We start from the raw sequence: 15,002 nt of genomic DNA, 5'->3' as shown, positions 1-15,002 counted from the left end.
TGTCTTGCTCTTACTGATACTGCTGCATTAATTCATCGTGTCACAGCCATGCTCTCGTTCAAGTGTGTATCGCGCAAGGCAATTGTGATCGCAAAGACCTTGGACTGTTGTCCTGAATTTGTGTAACACTGCTCTGTCGAACCATCAAATCGCCTTGACATATTGAGCTAGGCTTATCGTGGCTCAGTGAAGATATTGCTTCAACGTGGAGGATGAGGAGAAAAAAAGTGCGTGATCGGCGAGTCAAACCATTTCGACATGGCGCGCACAGCAGATGTTATCGAACAAAGGAAACTTGATTATAATGCTAACCAAAGAAATGCTAGCAATTCACAATCGCTATCTATTGCCATCATTCCCACTCGAATATGATCGAGCACTGTTGCTCGTCGATGAGCTGAGCGAATCCACCTCCTGGATCGTGGTATGAGTGGGTCTTCTGACCTTCCCTCCTTCATTTTCTTGATCTTGGACTTTAACATCAACCTGTGAATCTTGTCTGGTACCAGCCTCCTCATCTCCGTCTGCTTTGTCATCCTCGGGACGTCTTCCGAAGAAGAGATCATGAGGAAACGGTGACAACGTCGCTCTGGTAGGTACTGGAGCAGCAGTGGCCCATCTTTCAATGTTGCGACAAGCTGCAGCGTTCGCCATGTCTGTCACTGGCGAAAGTGCAATCGTCGCCAGTGCCAGACAGAGGTAGCAGCACACAGCTGTCACCAGCAGATTGGCCCAGTAAGGCAAACCGGCCATACCAAGCTGTACCACCATGTATGAGCCCAGTGTCCACCAGATGAATCCGTGAATCAGATAGACCGTGTATGCATACGGGAAAATAGGCTGCCAGAAACCCAACGAGAAGAAAGCTTGGAACCAAGTACTTGTCTCAAGCAGGAATTGAATGCAAGTCGCAAACACCAAAGTGTTAAGACGTGGTTCAAAGTAGCGGGGATACCCAGCTCGAGGGCTTTGTCCAATAGGATGACCAGTCAGCGGGTCCGGATGGATGTAATGCTCGCCAGTCATTGTTGGTATCTTCAGACGATCCTCCAGCATAGACATTGTAGGAGCAGCGATTGCGAGCATCCATAAGAATACTGCAAGCGGATACCATACCATGGGCTTAGCCTGCAGCCGTTTGCTCACTTTGAAGGTAATCTGCATGTCCGCAAGCATCACACCCGACCAGAAGCAAGCACCCCAACTGATGGCATACCAATTCGTAAGGATAGCGATCGCGTATACAAGGAATCGCTTGTAAGGTGTCTTGATGTCACGAACGATGACTACAGCCAAGAGAGCTGTATAACTGAATTGCAGCTGGACTGGTACAGTCCAGAGAACGCCAACACAGTAGTGCTCCACTATCCTGGGCGCAGCATTAGGAATCAAGTATGCCAATTCGATTGTGTCGTTCATGAATTGGGCGAAGTTGTTGTAGTCAACAATGTAGGGCCAGGAAGACCAGGAAATAGAAGGAAGCCATTCCAACGAGCTCAATAGACCTTCCTCGAGGAGAAAGTATTCCAACATGGCGACTACTATTGCGGGTATAAGCATACGGGGAGCTCGAAGCAACATTCTCTGTGCAATCTCCTTCAAGTCTCCGTTCTTGAAGAAACCTCCAGCTAGGAAGCGACAGGACGTTACAAAGAGGGGGCCGAGCCAGATAGGATCCATGATGTACGGTGTGGCGAACCAACGCGCCACGTTCTCGCTCTTGTAGTGCATTCCCTGGTCCAATCCACCTGCATAAGGTACAAAGGTCAAGCAGAAATGCGTTGCTGTTACACCGAGACACGCAAAAGCGACAAGGCCAGCGAGGTAATTAATTCGCTTTTCCTTGGATTTGGCAGGGCGAAGAGGTAGATTGATGGACGCAATTGGCACAGCTTCTGCAATAGTTGGTCGACGATTGCCAAAGAAGGCGTTGTACGGCGGGTCCACGGTCGGTATATCTTGAGGTGCTTGTGTGTTCCATTCCTTGATGTCAATGTTATATTCTTCACCCAAGTGCTCATTGGACGGGACATCCTCTGGGTCCTCCGCAATAGGAGGCGCAATAGAGGCGAGCCTGGTGACGGAATGGACTACACTTTGAAAGACACTGCCTTGTCGTTCTCTGACATCGCGTATAGGAGTGTCGTCATCCTCCGGATCTTGCGCTGTGGAGAACATTCTACTTTGGGCAAACAGACTCATCTGCCGCTGTCGTGGAATATTTGCTGATGACGATGCGAAGTCGTAAGTGGTGACTTCGGGGACGGCTTTTTCGCCACCGAAGCTGAAGTTACTTTGGAAAAGACCAGTCTCTCGGACGTCAAATGAGGTCTTAGGTGATTTAGCAGGAAAGCTACTGTGGGAACTTTGGTCTGGAGGATGAGGGACAGAGTTGTGTCGACTTCCTCGGAAAATACTTCTGCGCCGTACGCCCGCATCCAGATCTCCGATCTGATCCATACTCTCGTCTTCCTTGGATAAGGCGATAACCGGGGCCTTCGGATCGTCTGAGTGGAGGACTGGCGGGTCTTCTATGGTTTCGGACATCTTGAGGGGCTTCTGGATATAAGTCGACGTAAGGTGTTGACCAAGATCGAGCACAGCTGGTTCATAGCGCTTCTCGCCGTTGAACATGGTCTTCCAAGGCTTCCTTCGGAAAAACACGTTGACTAAAGTGAGGACGCCCAAGGCGGTCGCACTTCCACAGATAATGGCTGCAACTAATCCCCAGCCATGGTCCGGGGGGGGCTGTTTCCATGGAACTAATGCTTGTGGGCTGTAAGGGGTCGCTCCTCGGAGTTCCGTATCATCGACATTGCATTTCGTTTCCGTTCTGCACCGCTCGTCAAACTCTTCCTGATTAGATTCTGTCGTCAAAGAAGAGTTGAAGAACGCGCGAACCCATGCAACGTTCGCTTCTGCTCGTTGAACAGGAGGACCTTGCATGAAATTTGAGTCGCCAGTCGAATAGTGCCTGAAGATCAGAGGCAAAGGCTCGGATGGAATGGAAGACTTGCTCCTCACGACACGTGATTTGTTGTGGGCGACGGTATAGTTCAGATAACGTTTGGACCAGTCGACCTGCACTTCAATGAATCCCCAGGGATCCGCGGTGTAATTGACACTCAGTTTTGCTGATGGGAATTCTCCGTTCTTGAGAGTCGTTACACGAGCTAAACTTGATTCATCCATGTTCAGAACGTCAATGTCGAACCCACTTGACCGATTATGCTGCATGATCATTGACATGGCAGAACCTCTGAAAGACACAGTTAGACTTGCTCGATGGGCAACATATATGGGGTACTTGCCTTGAGTAGGGATCAGATCCTCGCATGAATGCTCTTATGGAACCATAATGCATGTCTTGACGCATTGACTGGATCGACGCTCCTTTCACAAGATGATTGGGTGTACTTGGATCGATGAACATATTGAGTGATTGTGCGTTCCAATTCGACGAAGGGTGGGTGGAATTGGCGATGGCCACATTATCGGGGATCGCGCCAGCACGGAACACCGTATTCCAGCCATGTTCTCTCTTATGTGCAAAGTCCTCCGAAAAGAAGTCTTCAAGGGGTCCGATTGTTTCGTTGAAGTACACAATTGTTGCGTCTGTATACACCTGTCCGGACCTAAAGTCCTCGAAACCACACGAGCAGTCCCGCACGTCGGCGGCCAGCGACAAGGCTGCTGCTCCCAAGAATATCAAGCACGATCGCATCATGCTGGAGTTTTACAATAACAATGAAGCTTGGAACTGGGTCAAGAACATTAAAGAAGAGAAAAGGGATGCCTGCACAATTATGGCCGACCCTCTCCCATGCTGATGTGGGTGGAAGCAATGGATGTCTCACTCATATACATCGACAGTAGCGACCATATACATTCAAGGGCCGTGAGCGAACGTCTTCGTCACCCCGATAGCGTTTATTGAGTGGCCGGGGTAACGTTCCCAAAGAATCGAGACCTAGGGAGGATCCGCTCACGAGAGTCACCCGAGTCATAGACATGTCGAATGGTAAAGAGTCACAAGGAGACCATGAGCGCATCCTCGAACAATGTCTCAGATGCTCCACAGCGAGGCTATCAGATAAGCGTGGTAGCAACGCCAAATAGACGGAACGTTCTCTCTTGATGGCGTGCGTTTATGATAAGACAGGTAAAGTATGATGGAGGTAGGATACAACTTGGGTCGTCGACTAGTTCCTCGCCAAATTCCTATGCTTACCTTATGGTCTACAGTAGTTCCTCACGCTGCCAGACCTGGCGGGCCGCTTACCCGAGATTCTACGATTACCCGAATCTACGGTTAAGGTTCAGTAGCGCCGGATTCCAAAGGAGTTCGGCGGGCGCTTTGACTCGGCGTTTGTAAGCACGGCCTACCTGTAACGTTGAACCGCTGAACGATTTCTCACGAACTACTAATACATAACGGAGAAATTTACTGATATTCATTCGCGCTTACTACGCTTGCATAGATGGCCCGACATCCCTTTTCTGCTGTTGACAGCTGTGCTCTATCCAACATCTCTGCTAGTCCTGGGGGTTCGGCAGATTTCAGCATCATTGAGATGATCTCGATGACATGGGATATCTACCAAGTGTCGAGCGGCCGTTGTCAGCAGGTTCGATAAAGCCGTTTGGATCTTATTTCAAATTTGCATTTCCTCCAAAGGGTAAGGAGCCGCTGCCTGTATTTTGTTCAGGATTAATGAATGTTTCGTAACCGTCGTCATGAAGATTTCGTCGCGTCAGAACCAGAATCTGATCGTCTTATAGCGTAACGAAGCTTGCCTTTTATTTTGTTCCTATGCGACGCTCGTTTATGGAGATGAATGTCGAAAGATGCTTGTGATCTAGACCACGCTCTGCGATTGGTACGACTGAGAGTACTGGTAGTCAGAACAGAAAGTCACTCTATCTACTTGCATAATTCGCGAAGCCTGCTTCAACTTCTCACTCTCCTCCACGGTCCTCTGCCAGCTCCCCAAGCATGTCTCCATCCAATCCCTCACCAGGTATGCTTGCTGCGGCCAAGACGATGCTGCAAAAGCAGCCTCGTCGGCCTTCAATCTACTCTTCAAAACAAGATTACTTGACTGGACTCCGTGGAATCCTCGCCGTCCAGAGCTTCGTTTGGCTGTTCTTCCAGACCTTTATACCAGCTTTGGTCTCCAATTCTGCCAATGACTATGCGTCTCAACCGACGTATCAAGTCATCATTCGAAAGGTGTTCTCTCCGCTCCTCTGGGATGAGTCCTTAATATACTCGTTTTTCATCATCCTGTCCGCGCGCACAGTATGCATACACTTCCTTCAAGATGCGTCAACTCCAAAATTCGCACGGACTTTGATCTCGCGACCCATTCGCGTTGGTATCCCGATCTCTATTGCTCTGGCTTGCTCGATAGCCATCTTCTCGGCCATCGACGTGTCCTACATAGCTCAAGCAGCATCCGTGCTCAAGAGCTCCACATTGGAGGCACCGAGGGCTTCAAGCAACGCTATAACCGGCTTCAACTCCATCTACGATCTGCTGTGGGTTTACCAAGACTTTGCCCTTCAAGCGGGAAATCAGATGTGGCCTTCGGGAACACTCTGGGTCGTGTCTGTCATTTATTTCCAAAGCTGGACGGTGTTTGCTTTCATGGTTATTCTGCCATTCACACGACCTGGGTGGCATTTGCAGGGTCTAATTTGGTTCGGCCTTGGTTCCTTCTGGTTCAACACTTGGGGCTGGTACTCTGCCGTAGGACTCCTAGTTGCAGATCTGTCGCTGAACCCTGCATTGCGATCTGCTTTGGGAAGGGGCATACGCCTTCCAAGTGTAGACTTCAGGATGCCTTACTGGAGCCTCGCTCTTGGCTTCTTCGCTATAGGTACTGCGCTCAAGTATGTCTGGGTCTCTGCCTTCCCGAGTCACATCAATGCCGAGCTCTCCATACACCCAGCAAAGCATTTGCAGCCCGCCGATGGACTTGGTAACCTCGATTCAAAACAACCTTATCCGCGTTTGGACAACTTCTTAGTGATTCTGGGCACTTTGCTCATACTCGAATTATCTGAAAGGGCTCAGTCTTTGCTTTCTTTCAAAGTGCTGAGATATCTGGGGAGCCGCTCTTTAAGTAAGTCATACCACTCTACATCCCATACTGCGTGTTCTAACAGATGCAGGTATCTTTGTTTCACAATCCATTCTTCTATACACCGCCGGACTCAAGATTTTCATTGTCCTCGTCGATACAAACATATCTACCGCAGGAGCAAAGGCGGTCGTGTTCGTCGTGTGTTTACCGGCCACACTTCTGGGTGCAGAACTTTTCCACCGCGCCATAGACCAGCCTTCTCAGTGGTTCGGGCAAGCTTTCTTTAGATGGACTAGAAATTAGTTATATACATGTTTTATATGTCCAACAACTCTATATACTAATCCCACCATTCTCTAGATTTACAAGATCGTTCTCGCTGGTAAATTTCTCTACTGCTTCTTAGTGGGCATATCTCATATCGTTATGAAAGACTGTCAATATCCACAGATACGCACTTGCCATGTGGAGCAACGTGGCTTCTGGCTACACAGCCACGAGTATACTGTATAGAGGTCGATCATACTACATCATCGTGGTACACATGCCTAGGTAGTAAGTGATACGCATATCATCACTCCGAGTGCGAAGAAACATCTTGCCTCAATTGAGACAGTCTATTTGTTTTTCTGCCAAGTAAAGTGCTTTGGCGAATTAGACATGATTCTTACCCAGAACTGGCGTTGTTGAACTAGCGGCGACTAGCGACCCGACCCTCTGGCAGTCGCCAACGTCTTCCAACCCTATAATCAGAAATGGATGAATGATAATCAAGGTTTTTGTTCACCTGAGCTAAGATCTGGACCATTCACGCCGCTGAGGCTCGATAATTGCAGAACTCTAGTTGTGGAAGTCACGTTGCACAAACACCGTGGGATTTAAGCAACCAGCCGAGGTGTGGCCTTCATGCAAATGGGACAATCCAAGTTGTCGAAGAATTGCGATTCTTCTCACACCTACAGATGCGACACTGCTGTGCCCCTAACTGTGGCTATTCCTTCTTCCACACCTTTGTCATAATCCATCGCTGCTTGTGAGGTCATTGTATAATCCTTCGATCGTTACAGTGGATTTGGGTGATGTTTATCGGCGGAAGACCTCCTTTGACTTCCAAATCTTGTTTAGCAACGGTCCTGTGATAGTGCCAGCACGCCACGCGATCTTTCCACACTAAACATTGCAACGAAACTTCTGACTAAGAATACAGATCCACCACGACAAATCAAGCATGAGACTCTTAGTTGGGTAAGTGCTTGCTCTAAGGAGACAGCCTATGAAGAGTCCAGCCCTTTAAGCGACTCGTCCTCCATCACGAATCGAGACAGCAATGTCATTTTGAGACATGCGAAAGTTGCACATAGTGCTTCTTCTGGTACAACCGCCTATCGAGGACCGGTCCCAACCTCTCTAATCGCTCTTAGGAATGCTCATATGGCTTTTGTGGGAGAGACAGGGCTCGGTCTTGGAAGCACTATGTTGCTGATTATGCTGTATGGATTGTACCTATATACATCAGATGTGATCGACTTTTGTTAGTTTTTGCACTTGTTTCACTCTTCCTCATCCGAATAGAGGTCAAGTCTTATGCTCTCATCGAAGGTGACGTGTGGTTTCGGGTACGACACTGTCAAATTATCTCTTGCGCCCTTTCTTTCTACACCAGCCCGGATTCTTGCTTCGCGACTTTGTCCACCATCGTGACAGGACATCACACTGTTCAAGAGTCATGGCTATCTTACCAGCAGCCCGACGGGGCTCTCAGCATAGCAGACCATCACGCTTCAAGAGGATAGTGAGCATTTGGACACACTATTCGGACTATGTCTCGGCCTGGTTGTTTGACTGGACTCCATTCATCCTCGTTGCGGCATACTACATCGCCTGCACGGCACTGTATACCGCAGCGAGTGAGCAGGCAATTCAAGTTTTTTATTTCTTTTATATGTCCGTGAACTTTTATGTGGCATGCTGTACGGTTGTCGAAGCCTTTCTTGGAGTGTCTCCTCTCCGTGACGCGAGAGCTGCAGCAATCCGAGTCGAAGAATCTGGTCTATTTCCTAGTCCAGATGAGTTGATGCCGATTATGGATGTTGTCATTGTTGCATATCTTCCCAACGAGCGAGATATTGTCAAGGATCAGGTTTGTCAATGTCGGTCAAACTTAAACAACTTTTGCTGACGAACGACCAACAGGTCAACTATGCCTTGGACGAGATCGTATACCCCCGCGACAAGCTCAGAGTCTGTCTTGTGTATAATACACCAAAACCGATCGAGCCTCTGGAAACAGAGCTCGAAGAAATGTCGGAAGCCAACCCCATACTTAAGGTCATCAAGGTCATTGGATCCAAGTCCAAGGCAGACAACTTGAACTTCTTCTTCACGCTTGACACTGGTGCCGATATCACTGCGATCTTTGATTGCGATCACTTTCCCCACCCGCATAATCCTCGTTGGGCAGCAGAACGATTCATATCGGATCCGACTGTGGACATCGTCCAAGGTCGCTGTGTGGTCTACAACACAGATGAGAACTGGTTCACCAAGATGATCGCCATTGAGTTCGACAAGATCTATGCTGTTTCTCATCCCGGAAGATCTCGTCTCTTTGGATTCGGTCTTTTCTGTGGTTCTAATGGATACTGGAAGACTGAGCTGCTGCGTCCGCACAAGATGCACGGCCATATGCTTTGCGAGGATATTGACTCTGCTCTCAGAGCATATGGCAAAGGTCGTAAGGCTGTGCATGATATGAACGTTAAATCTTTTGAGATGGCTCCCACATTCTGGGAAGCTTTCTGGAAACAGAGAATGAGATGGGCTCAAGGCTGGACACAGGTCAGTCCATCCTGGCGATGTTCCATATCTGTCATACAGAAGATACTAATGATGCCTAGGCCTCCATAAGACATATCGCGATGATCTGGACCGATCCACCGCAACGGAAGAGGACTTGGAGCGAGCGCTATGGTCTGATTTCTCTACTGTTTGTCCGCGAGATTTCATATTACCTTGTTACACAGCACACTTGTCTGCTTCTCAGCTTCGTCATCACAGGCTGGCCTCACAACGTTGGCGAATTCCTGAGACTGGTCTTTTTCCGATATCCATTGGCAGAGTGGTTTTTGTTTGCAACGTAAGTTTTCATGAAATCATTCCTGCCATTTCCATGCTAATCTGGAATTAGTGTCGTTTGTCTACTGATCACGTTATGGATCACTGACCTCGCCCGTTCGGAATTTACATCCTTCAAAGCGATGATTTTGTTCTCCATCCTATACACGCCTTATTTGATTCTGAACGCGACAATGGGTGTTTATGCCCACGCACGTGAGATTATCGGATATTCTTCTTGGAACCCGACGTCACGAAAGTAGAAGAAAAGAGGAGTGTCTGTGTAGCTGTATAAATAGTTTTAGATTCGTCGATTCAGCAGCATTAATGATACATGTTCATATCTATCAACAGTCGAGCGATTGCGTCCTCGAATGTATAGCTCTGAGGCGTATCTAAGAAGATGCGTCTAAAGTTGGTGGTCGCCGTCCAAATCAGAGAGCTTGAGGATCGTTGGGGTAGGAAGGTATACAACCTCTCGGATTCTGGCTGAGGCCCCCAGCGTACTCCATAAGCACCGGACAAAATTGCCTATCCGCCAAGACAAGCACTCTTTGGCTAAAAAGTTTCCCATGCGGGGAATCGAACCCCGGCCTTGTCGGATCTCCATAAATTCAAATATGTGAAAGCGACAAATCCTAGCCGCTAGACCACATGGGATCACGTGATAACCATTAGTCGCCATTGCAACAATCTAATAAACGACTGAACAGCAAGAATGTGAACGTATTTGAAAAGGACTGTCTGATTGTATATTTATGGAATTATGAGCACTGGTTTGGGAATTGTCGCTCGTTGATGTTGTTGGGCCCAATGATGCCATACTTGAACAAATTCTGCATGCCCCAGGCACCAGGACCTTGGTATGACCACATGAACCAACCCTCTGAGTACTTCTCGAAGACATCCAGCTCGGTCTCGAAGAATTTCCTAGTCGCGTTTACGAGGTATTTGTTCCATTGTGAAGTATCGGTGTTGGCTGCGCATTGACAACCAGTAGTGGAACAGCTCACACCGGGGGTGATCACACCATTGGCATCGACGCAGATGTTGATCTCATCAGAGAACTCGCCAACGAGGATTGGTAGCGACGTAGAATTTGGCAGGAATTGCGAAGTTTTGTAGTCGCAAACTTTCTGGATGTGATCGGAATATTGGAGCTGAGAATCGTCGACGCCCTGGTTCTGGTATAAATGGAGGTCAAGATAGAAGTTCGACTCGTCACATCCTTCATTGATAGCGGCACCGATAGGTTCCCAGTTGGAGGCGCCAACGAAAGCATCGTGCATGATGATTTTCAAGTTGGCATTTCCAGCGATCCCGGTCAGCGCGTCGAAAGCGCTCTTCGCCCACGATGTGACATCGCCAAAGCTACTCGTATCCCAAACAACTGGCTCGTTCACTAGCTCTAAGCCCCAAACGACATCAGACCAGGATGTGGTTCCGTACTTCTCGACCATAGTTTCAAGAACATCGAGGCTCATCTGCAACTCGTCACCATCGCTTGTGATCCAATTAGCTGAGCCTCGATGTCCAGAGTTGTCGAATCCGTTTTGAGAGCCGGGCAGCCCATGGGCGCAGATAAGAGCCTTGATGCCATGGTTTCTACACCATCCAAGGGCCTTCTCTAGATATGCATCTGCTCCGGAGATATACGGCGTTCCAGTATTGTTAAATGCCCAAAATCCAATAGGTATCCGAATGCTACATGCAGGTGATTAGTTACATGTCCGCTCGGTCTGGACTAGGAGATAAATATCCTGTGACTTACGTATTGAAACCCCAAGCTGCAATCTGCTCGACGTCGGACTCCGTGAAATAATTTGACCAGTGATAATCCAAGATATCCGCCGCATGATCAACTTGATCAAAATCCCATTGGTCAGTTGCGTTGAAAGGACTCATGATATCGGAATTCATAAACGCTTCAAGGAGAAGCCATCCACCAATATTAACGCCGCGTACTGGCACGGCCGCAGTGTCTCTTACAACATTATGATTCTCGGTTGCCACGTGAGGCAAGCCTTGAACCAGCAGGGCCTGCAGAGCGAGGGACAGAACAGAACAAAGGAGAGTATACATTTGAATGAGCGGCAGTTCGTAACCAATGCATCAAGAGAGCAGACCGCACGACATATATACCAGTTTTCAGCTAGAACCTAGAACAAGAGTCTGACCTCAGAGTAGTGCCCTCGCAGATTGGCCATCATTCACATGTATGAGACACATTACCGAAAATGAGGAACAGAAAAGAGGGAAATCTCAACGGTGCCAACGTGTTTGAGCCCCGACTATTGACCGGAGAATCTGTGTTGAACTCCGTATGTGTGAAGCCATAACCGTCAGATCTATAGATGCAGGCTGGTTGGAAGTCAAGAATCCGATGATGCTCGAAAATGATGTCTGTAGCGCTTTGGGTAAGGTTTTCTCGATCACCGCAATCTTGGATGTCGCGTTACGGAGATTCGTCGAATGTTTAGCGCTCATCATGGTTAGAAACATGAATGGCATTGCCGTGTGCGAAGACGTTAAATCTCAACGGTCGAGGGTCAAGCCATGATGATGGTGGCGGTCGAGGCCTCGATATTCTATGATGCTGTCTATGTAGGGTTAATTGCCGTCTGAGACTCCATGCGCTGTATACGCCGTAAACGGCAAGACTCTGCAAGTTTGGAGACAAGAAGTGGTCTAGAGATGTGATTTGGCACAGTGTAGACCAAGCTCAATTGGGTCAGGACGGAGGTGCTCCGCAGCGTCGCGCGGACCACCGGCCAGATCTGACGAGCCGACCATGCCAAATGTACCTTACCTTACCTCACTTTGACCTTACCTTGGGCCACTTGGGCCTGAGTGGTTATGCATTACTACCAGATATTACACACTGCGGTGTTGAGTTAGACGTCGCTGAAATCGTTGTCCACGAGTCTGGAACACAAGTTGCGCGGCAATATTTCCCCGCAGTATAGGTATGTCATTGCCGGTAGCGCACTAAATCATCGCTTCGCTTATCAGCGATAACATGGATATTGTGATTCTTGTTTAAGGCTGCTTTAAACAAGTTTTCTCCAGGCAGCAAGCCAATAGTCATCACTCTTGTTGCGGCTGCCTAATGTACAATAGCGGGCTTATTTCCGTGTGCCCAAGCCACCTTGCGTTGCATGTAAAGACTAGTCAGGATGGGAGCCTTGAACCATGCTTTATTCCATTATTCAAGACACTGATATCGTGTTGAATTAAGGCCATATCAATCTACAATGCTGAATCCACGCATAGCCAGACACCGGGGACGTCCACCTCGCGTACCTGGACCACCAGCGCCTGTGCCAGTGCAAGTAGAAGTAGAGCCACTCGCAGTCCAGCTCTCCAAGCGCAAAGACATCCATTCACAAGATCAGTGCCCACTCTTCGCTACAATTCCAAGGGAGCTGAGAGATCTCATCTTCGAGCACGCACTATCTGCCTATGCAGGTCCTTCTAGACCTGAAAGAAACCACGAGCCTTTTGTGAGACCTGGCGCATCTGGTCCTCGCAGCATAGCGGTTGAGCTGTTGTTGACTTGCAGGGCTATATATATAGAGACATACCAGCTTCCGATAACCTTGAATCCTATCATTGTCTACCATGATGATATTCATCACATACCTCCTCATGCTAGGAGGGGGATGCAAGTTTTACGCAAATTGACATCGTGGCAGTTTGCTGCATTGCACTCGGTTGATATGACGATACAACAAGTCCACCTGGAAAGTCAAAACCTATCACGATGTGCTCGGGATCTCAGAACAGAACGACGATTCGAGAGCTCCAAGTTAGGAGTCACCTTGCAGACTGATACTAGCGCAAGTACAGATCACCATAGTGTGACATCGTCTGCAGAGGGAATGACAGACAGCGATAATACCTCCCCGGCGACCCAAAGATTAAGTGGCATGGAGATGCCATCATCGAACCCCAACGTTCCGCGCATTATCGACACGTTGATTCTGCGGCTGGGTCGGACAGAATGGTGGACGTGGGAAGATGCACCAATCGAGGGCTCTTGCTCGTTCAGCGATACTGATACGACACCACAGCTGGCGATCGAACCTGGTTATGGCGATGGTTGGATTCGCACACAGACAAGTACCTCACGATATCGAATGCTGGATGAGGCGGCCAAACGCCGCCGATATGAGTGGCATGGCTGGCCCAATCCTTATTGCTGGGGAGCTCAAATTACTGAGTTCAAGGGCTTGAAGCGTCTGGAGTTTGTCTTCGAAACGTTCGCCCAAAAGGCAGACCAGCTTGAGGTTGTGGTTGAATGTGCCAAGGCATGGAGATTTCCAATGAATGATGGGTACGAGCTGAGGTGGGATGGCCGTGTTGAAAAAGATTCCTGGACAGGAGTTGATGGCTATGGGTACGAGCAAAGGAACCAATGGCTATTTGAGCGTACTACGGCTACCAGTGTGTCGGACCCAGGGCCAGAAGAGAGGGAGACCACTACACCACCCTTGCCAGATCACAGGCTCTTCGAGGTAAGAACGATGGCCTTTGTTAGGATGCGGGTGCATCCTGTCACGTAGGAACTCGACAGCTCTAGGCTGCTTTACCCTTGAACGCGCAATGACCGGGAGATCAGTGTGCTCTGTTGTGTATCGAATGACACACTTATCAAAACAATGAGAAGCACGATCGAAACGTATCCATTACGTGCTGGGACGCGCCGAAGAGGCTACCTAGACTGTGCATTAGACGCGCATCGTAATTGGCATGATTACCACCACAATACCTCAAGCATGTAAGTAATGCTACGCTGAGGTAAGAAAATCAAAATTAAGGTAAGGTACCTCTGCTTGACACGCCTGCGTGATGTCACTGCATATCTGGCAACGTGCTAAAAGAAATCTCTCTGTCGGGGAATCGAACCCCGGTCTCCCGCGCTTGTAGACTGAATTCAGAATGACAAGCGGAAATCATGACCACTAGACCAACAAAGATTTGTGATGGAATGAGTACAGCCGGGCTAATAGATAAATCTCACAATGTTCAGGATTTAAAGTGGCCGTGAGTGAGCAGCGCTACGTCTCTGTAGGTCCTATGTCTAAGGTACGTTATATCTTACTTCTTAGTGATATACATGCTAAGTGAGTATATCAACAGTAACGATATTATCTTGTGGTGCGCTACAACTGTACTGATCTTGGCGAAGGATGACCAAAGCCACAGTATGAATGTCTGACCTCTTTCACTTAGAAACTTTCAATTGTGAAAATGATGTAACCGCTGCAAGTACATGCCATAATAGCCCATCATAAAATGGCAGAAGCCAGAAGAATATCATGCCGAAGTAGGATATGTCTAAATACCTGCAGGCTCTTGCTGGAGCATCTTTTGTAGGCCGTCTGTTTACCCACGTATCGAGCAGGGTCGCCCTCCAGACGGAAGTCCGAGATTTGTTGATACGGACCCGAATGTACCTCGGCGCCGAGCGGCATCGACCAAAACGTGCAGGCAGTGCAATACGGATAAAATATCCAGCATTGATTTTTATCTAGGGCAACACACGACAATACTGAAGAGATCTAAGCTCTGCTCATAAGCATGATACATCCGGAAGTATTTTGCCAGTAAGTATGACGCATGTTACGTCCAAAGCTACTGTACCTTGACATCGAGCATGAATCGCAAGTCTAGCACTACGTACCTCACGCATACAAACGAATAGGAAGCCGTCCACCATCTCATGACGAAATATTGTAATTTCCGTATAGATTGAGCGGCTACTATTATTGGCAGCTCTTTGTGTCGCGATGAGCC

The 15,002-nt window shown here is 48.4% G+C and overlaps 5 protein-coding genes across 6 annotated transcripts; 3 read left to right on the top strand and 2 right to left on the bottom strand.

The window, feature by feature from the left end:
• Positions 1-339: 339 nt before the first annotated feature.
• Positions 340-3,724, bottom strand: AAFC00_000252 (uncharacterized protein; the record flags this gene model as incomplete). Its single annotated transcript, XM_069341931.1, has 2 exons — positions 340-3,259; positions 3,312-3,724. 2 exons carry the CDS (start codon positions 3,722-3,724, stop codon positions 340-342), a joined length of 3,333 nt encoding a protein of 1,110 aa, XP_069196473.1.
• A 1,272-nt stretch (positions 3,725-4,996) lies between these two features.
• Positions 4,997-6,392, top strand: AAFC00_000251 (uncharacterized protein; the record flags this gene model as incomplete). The annotated part of the gene is made up of 2 exons (XM_069341919.1): positions 4,997-6,128; positions 6,178-6,392. The coding sequence occupies 2 exons, from the start codon at positions 4,997-4,999 to the stop codon at positions 6,390-6,392; spliced, it is 1,347 nt and encodes a 448-aa protein (XP_069196472.1).
• A 1,423-nt stretch (positions 6,393-7,815) lies between these two features.
• On the top strand, positions 7,816-9,466 carry AAFC00_000250 (uncharacterized protein; the record flags this gene model as incomplete). Of its 2 annotated transcripts, none has more annotated exons than XM_069341909.1 (4): positions 7,816-8,229; positions 8,283-8,927; positions 8,987-9,225; positions 9,277-9,466. In XM_069341909.1, 4 exons carry the CDS (start codon positions 7,816-7,818, stop codon positions 9,464-9,466), a joined length of 1,488 nt encoding a protein of 495 aa, XP_069196470.1. The 2 variants fall into 2 exon arrangements, with proteins under 2 accessions (XP_069196470.1, XP_069196471.1); XM_069348021.1 differs by having other exon boundaries at positions 8,173-8,229.
• Positions 9,467-9,967: 501 nt separating this feature from the next.
• AAFC00_000249 (uncharacterized protein) lies at positions 9,968-11,108 on the bottom strand (the record flags this gene model as incomplete). Its single annotated transcript, XM_069341899.1, has 2 exons — positions 9,968-10,907; positions 10,975-11,108. The coding sequence occupies 2 exons, from the start codon at positions 11,106-11,108 to the stop codon at positions 9,968-9,970; spliced, it is 1,074 nt and encodes a 357-aa protein (XP_069196469.1).
• A 1,349-nt stretch (positions 11,109-12,457) lies between these two features.
• AAFC00_000248 (uncharacterized protein) lies at positions 12,458-13,768 on the top strand (the record flags this gene model as incomplete). Its single annotated transcript, XM_069341888.1, has 1 exon — positions 12,458-13,768. One exon carries the CDS (start codon positions 12,458-12,460, stop codon positions 13,766-13,768), a length of 1,311 nt encoding a protein of 436 aa, XP_069196468.1.
• Between the last annotated feature and the right edge of the window lie 1,234 nt (positions 13,769-15,002).

Source organism: Neodothiora populina (assembly GCF_041146345.1).
Source record: "Neodothiora populina strain CPC 39397 chromosome Unknown canker_contig_1, whole genome shotgun sequence".
Classification (NCBI taxonomy): Eukaryota; Fungi; Ascomycota; class Dothideomycetes; order Dothideales; family Dothioraceae; genus Neodothiora; species Neodothiora populina.
This window is presented reverse-complemented; position numbering and strand designations above follow the sequence as displayed.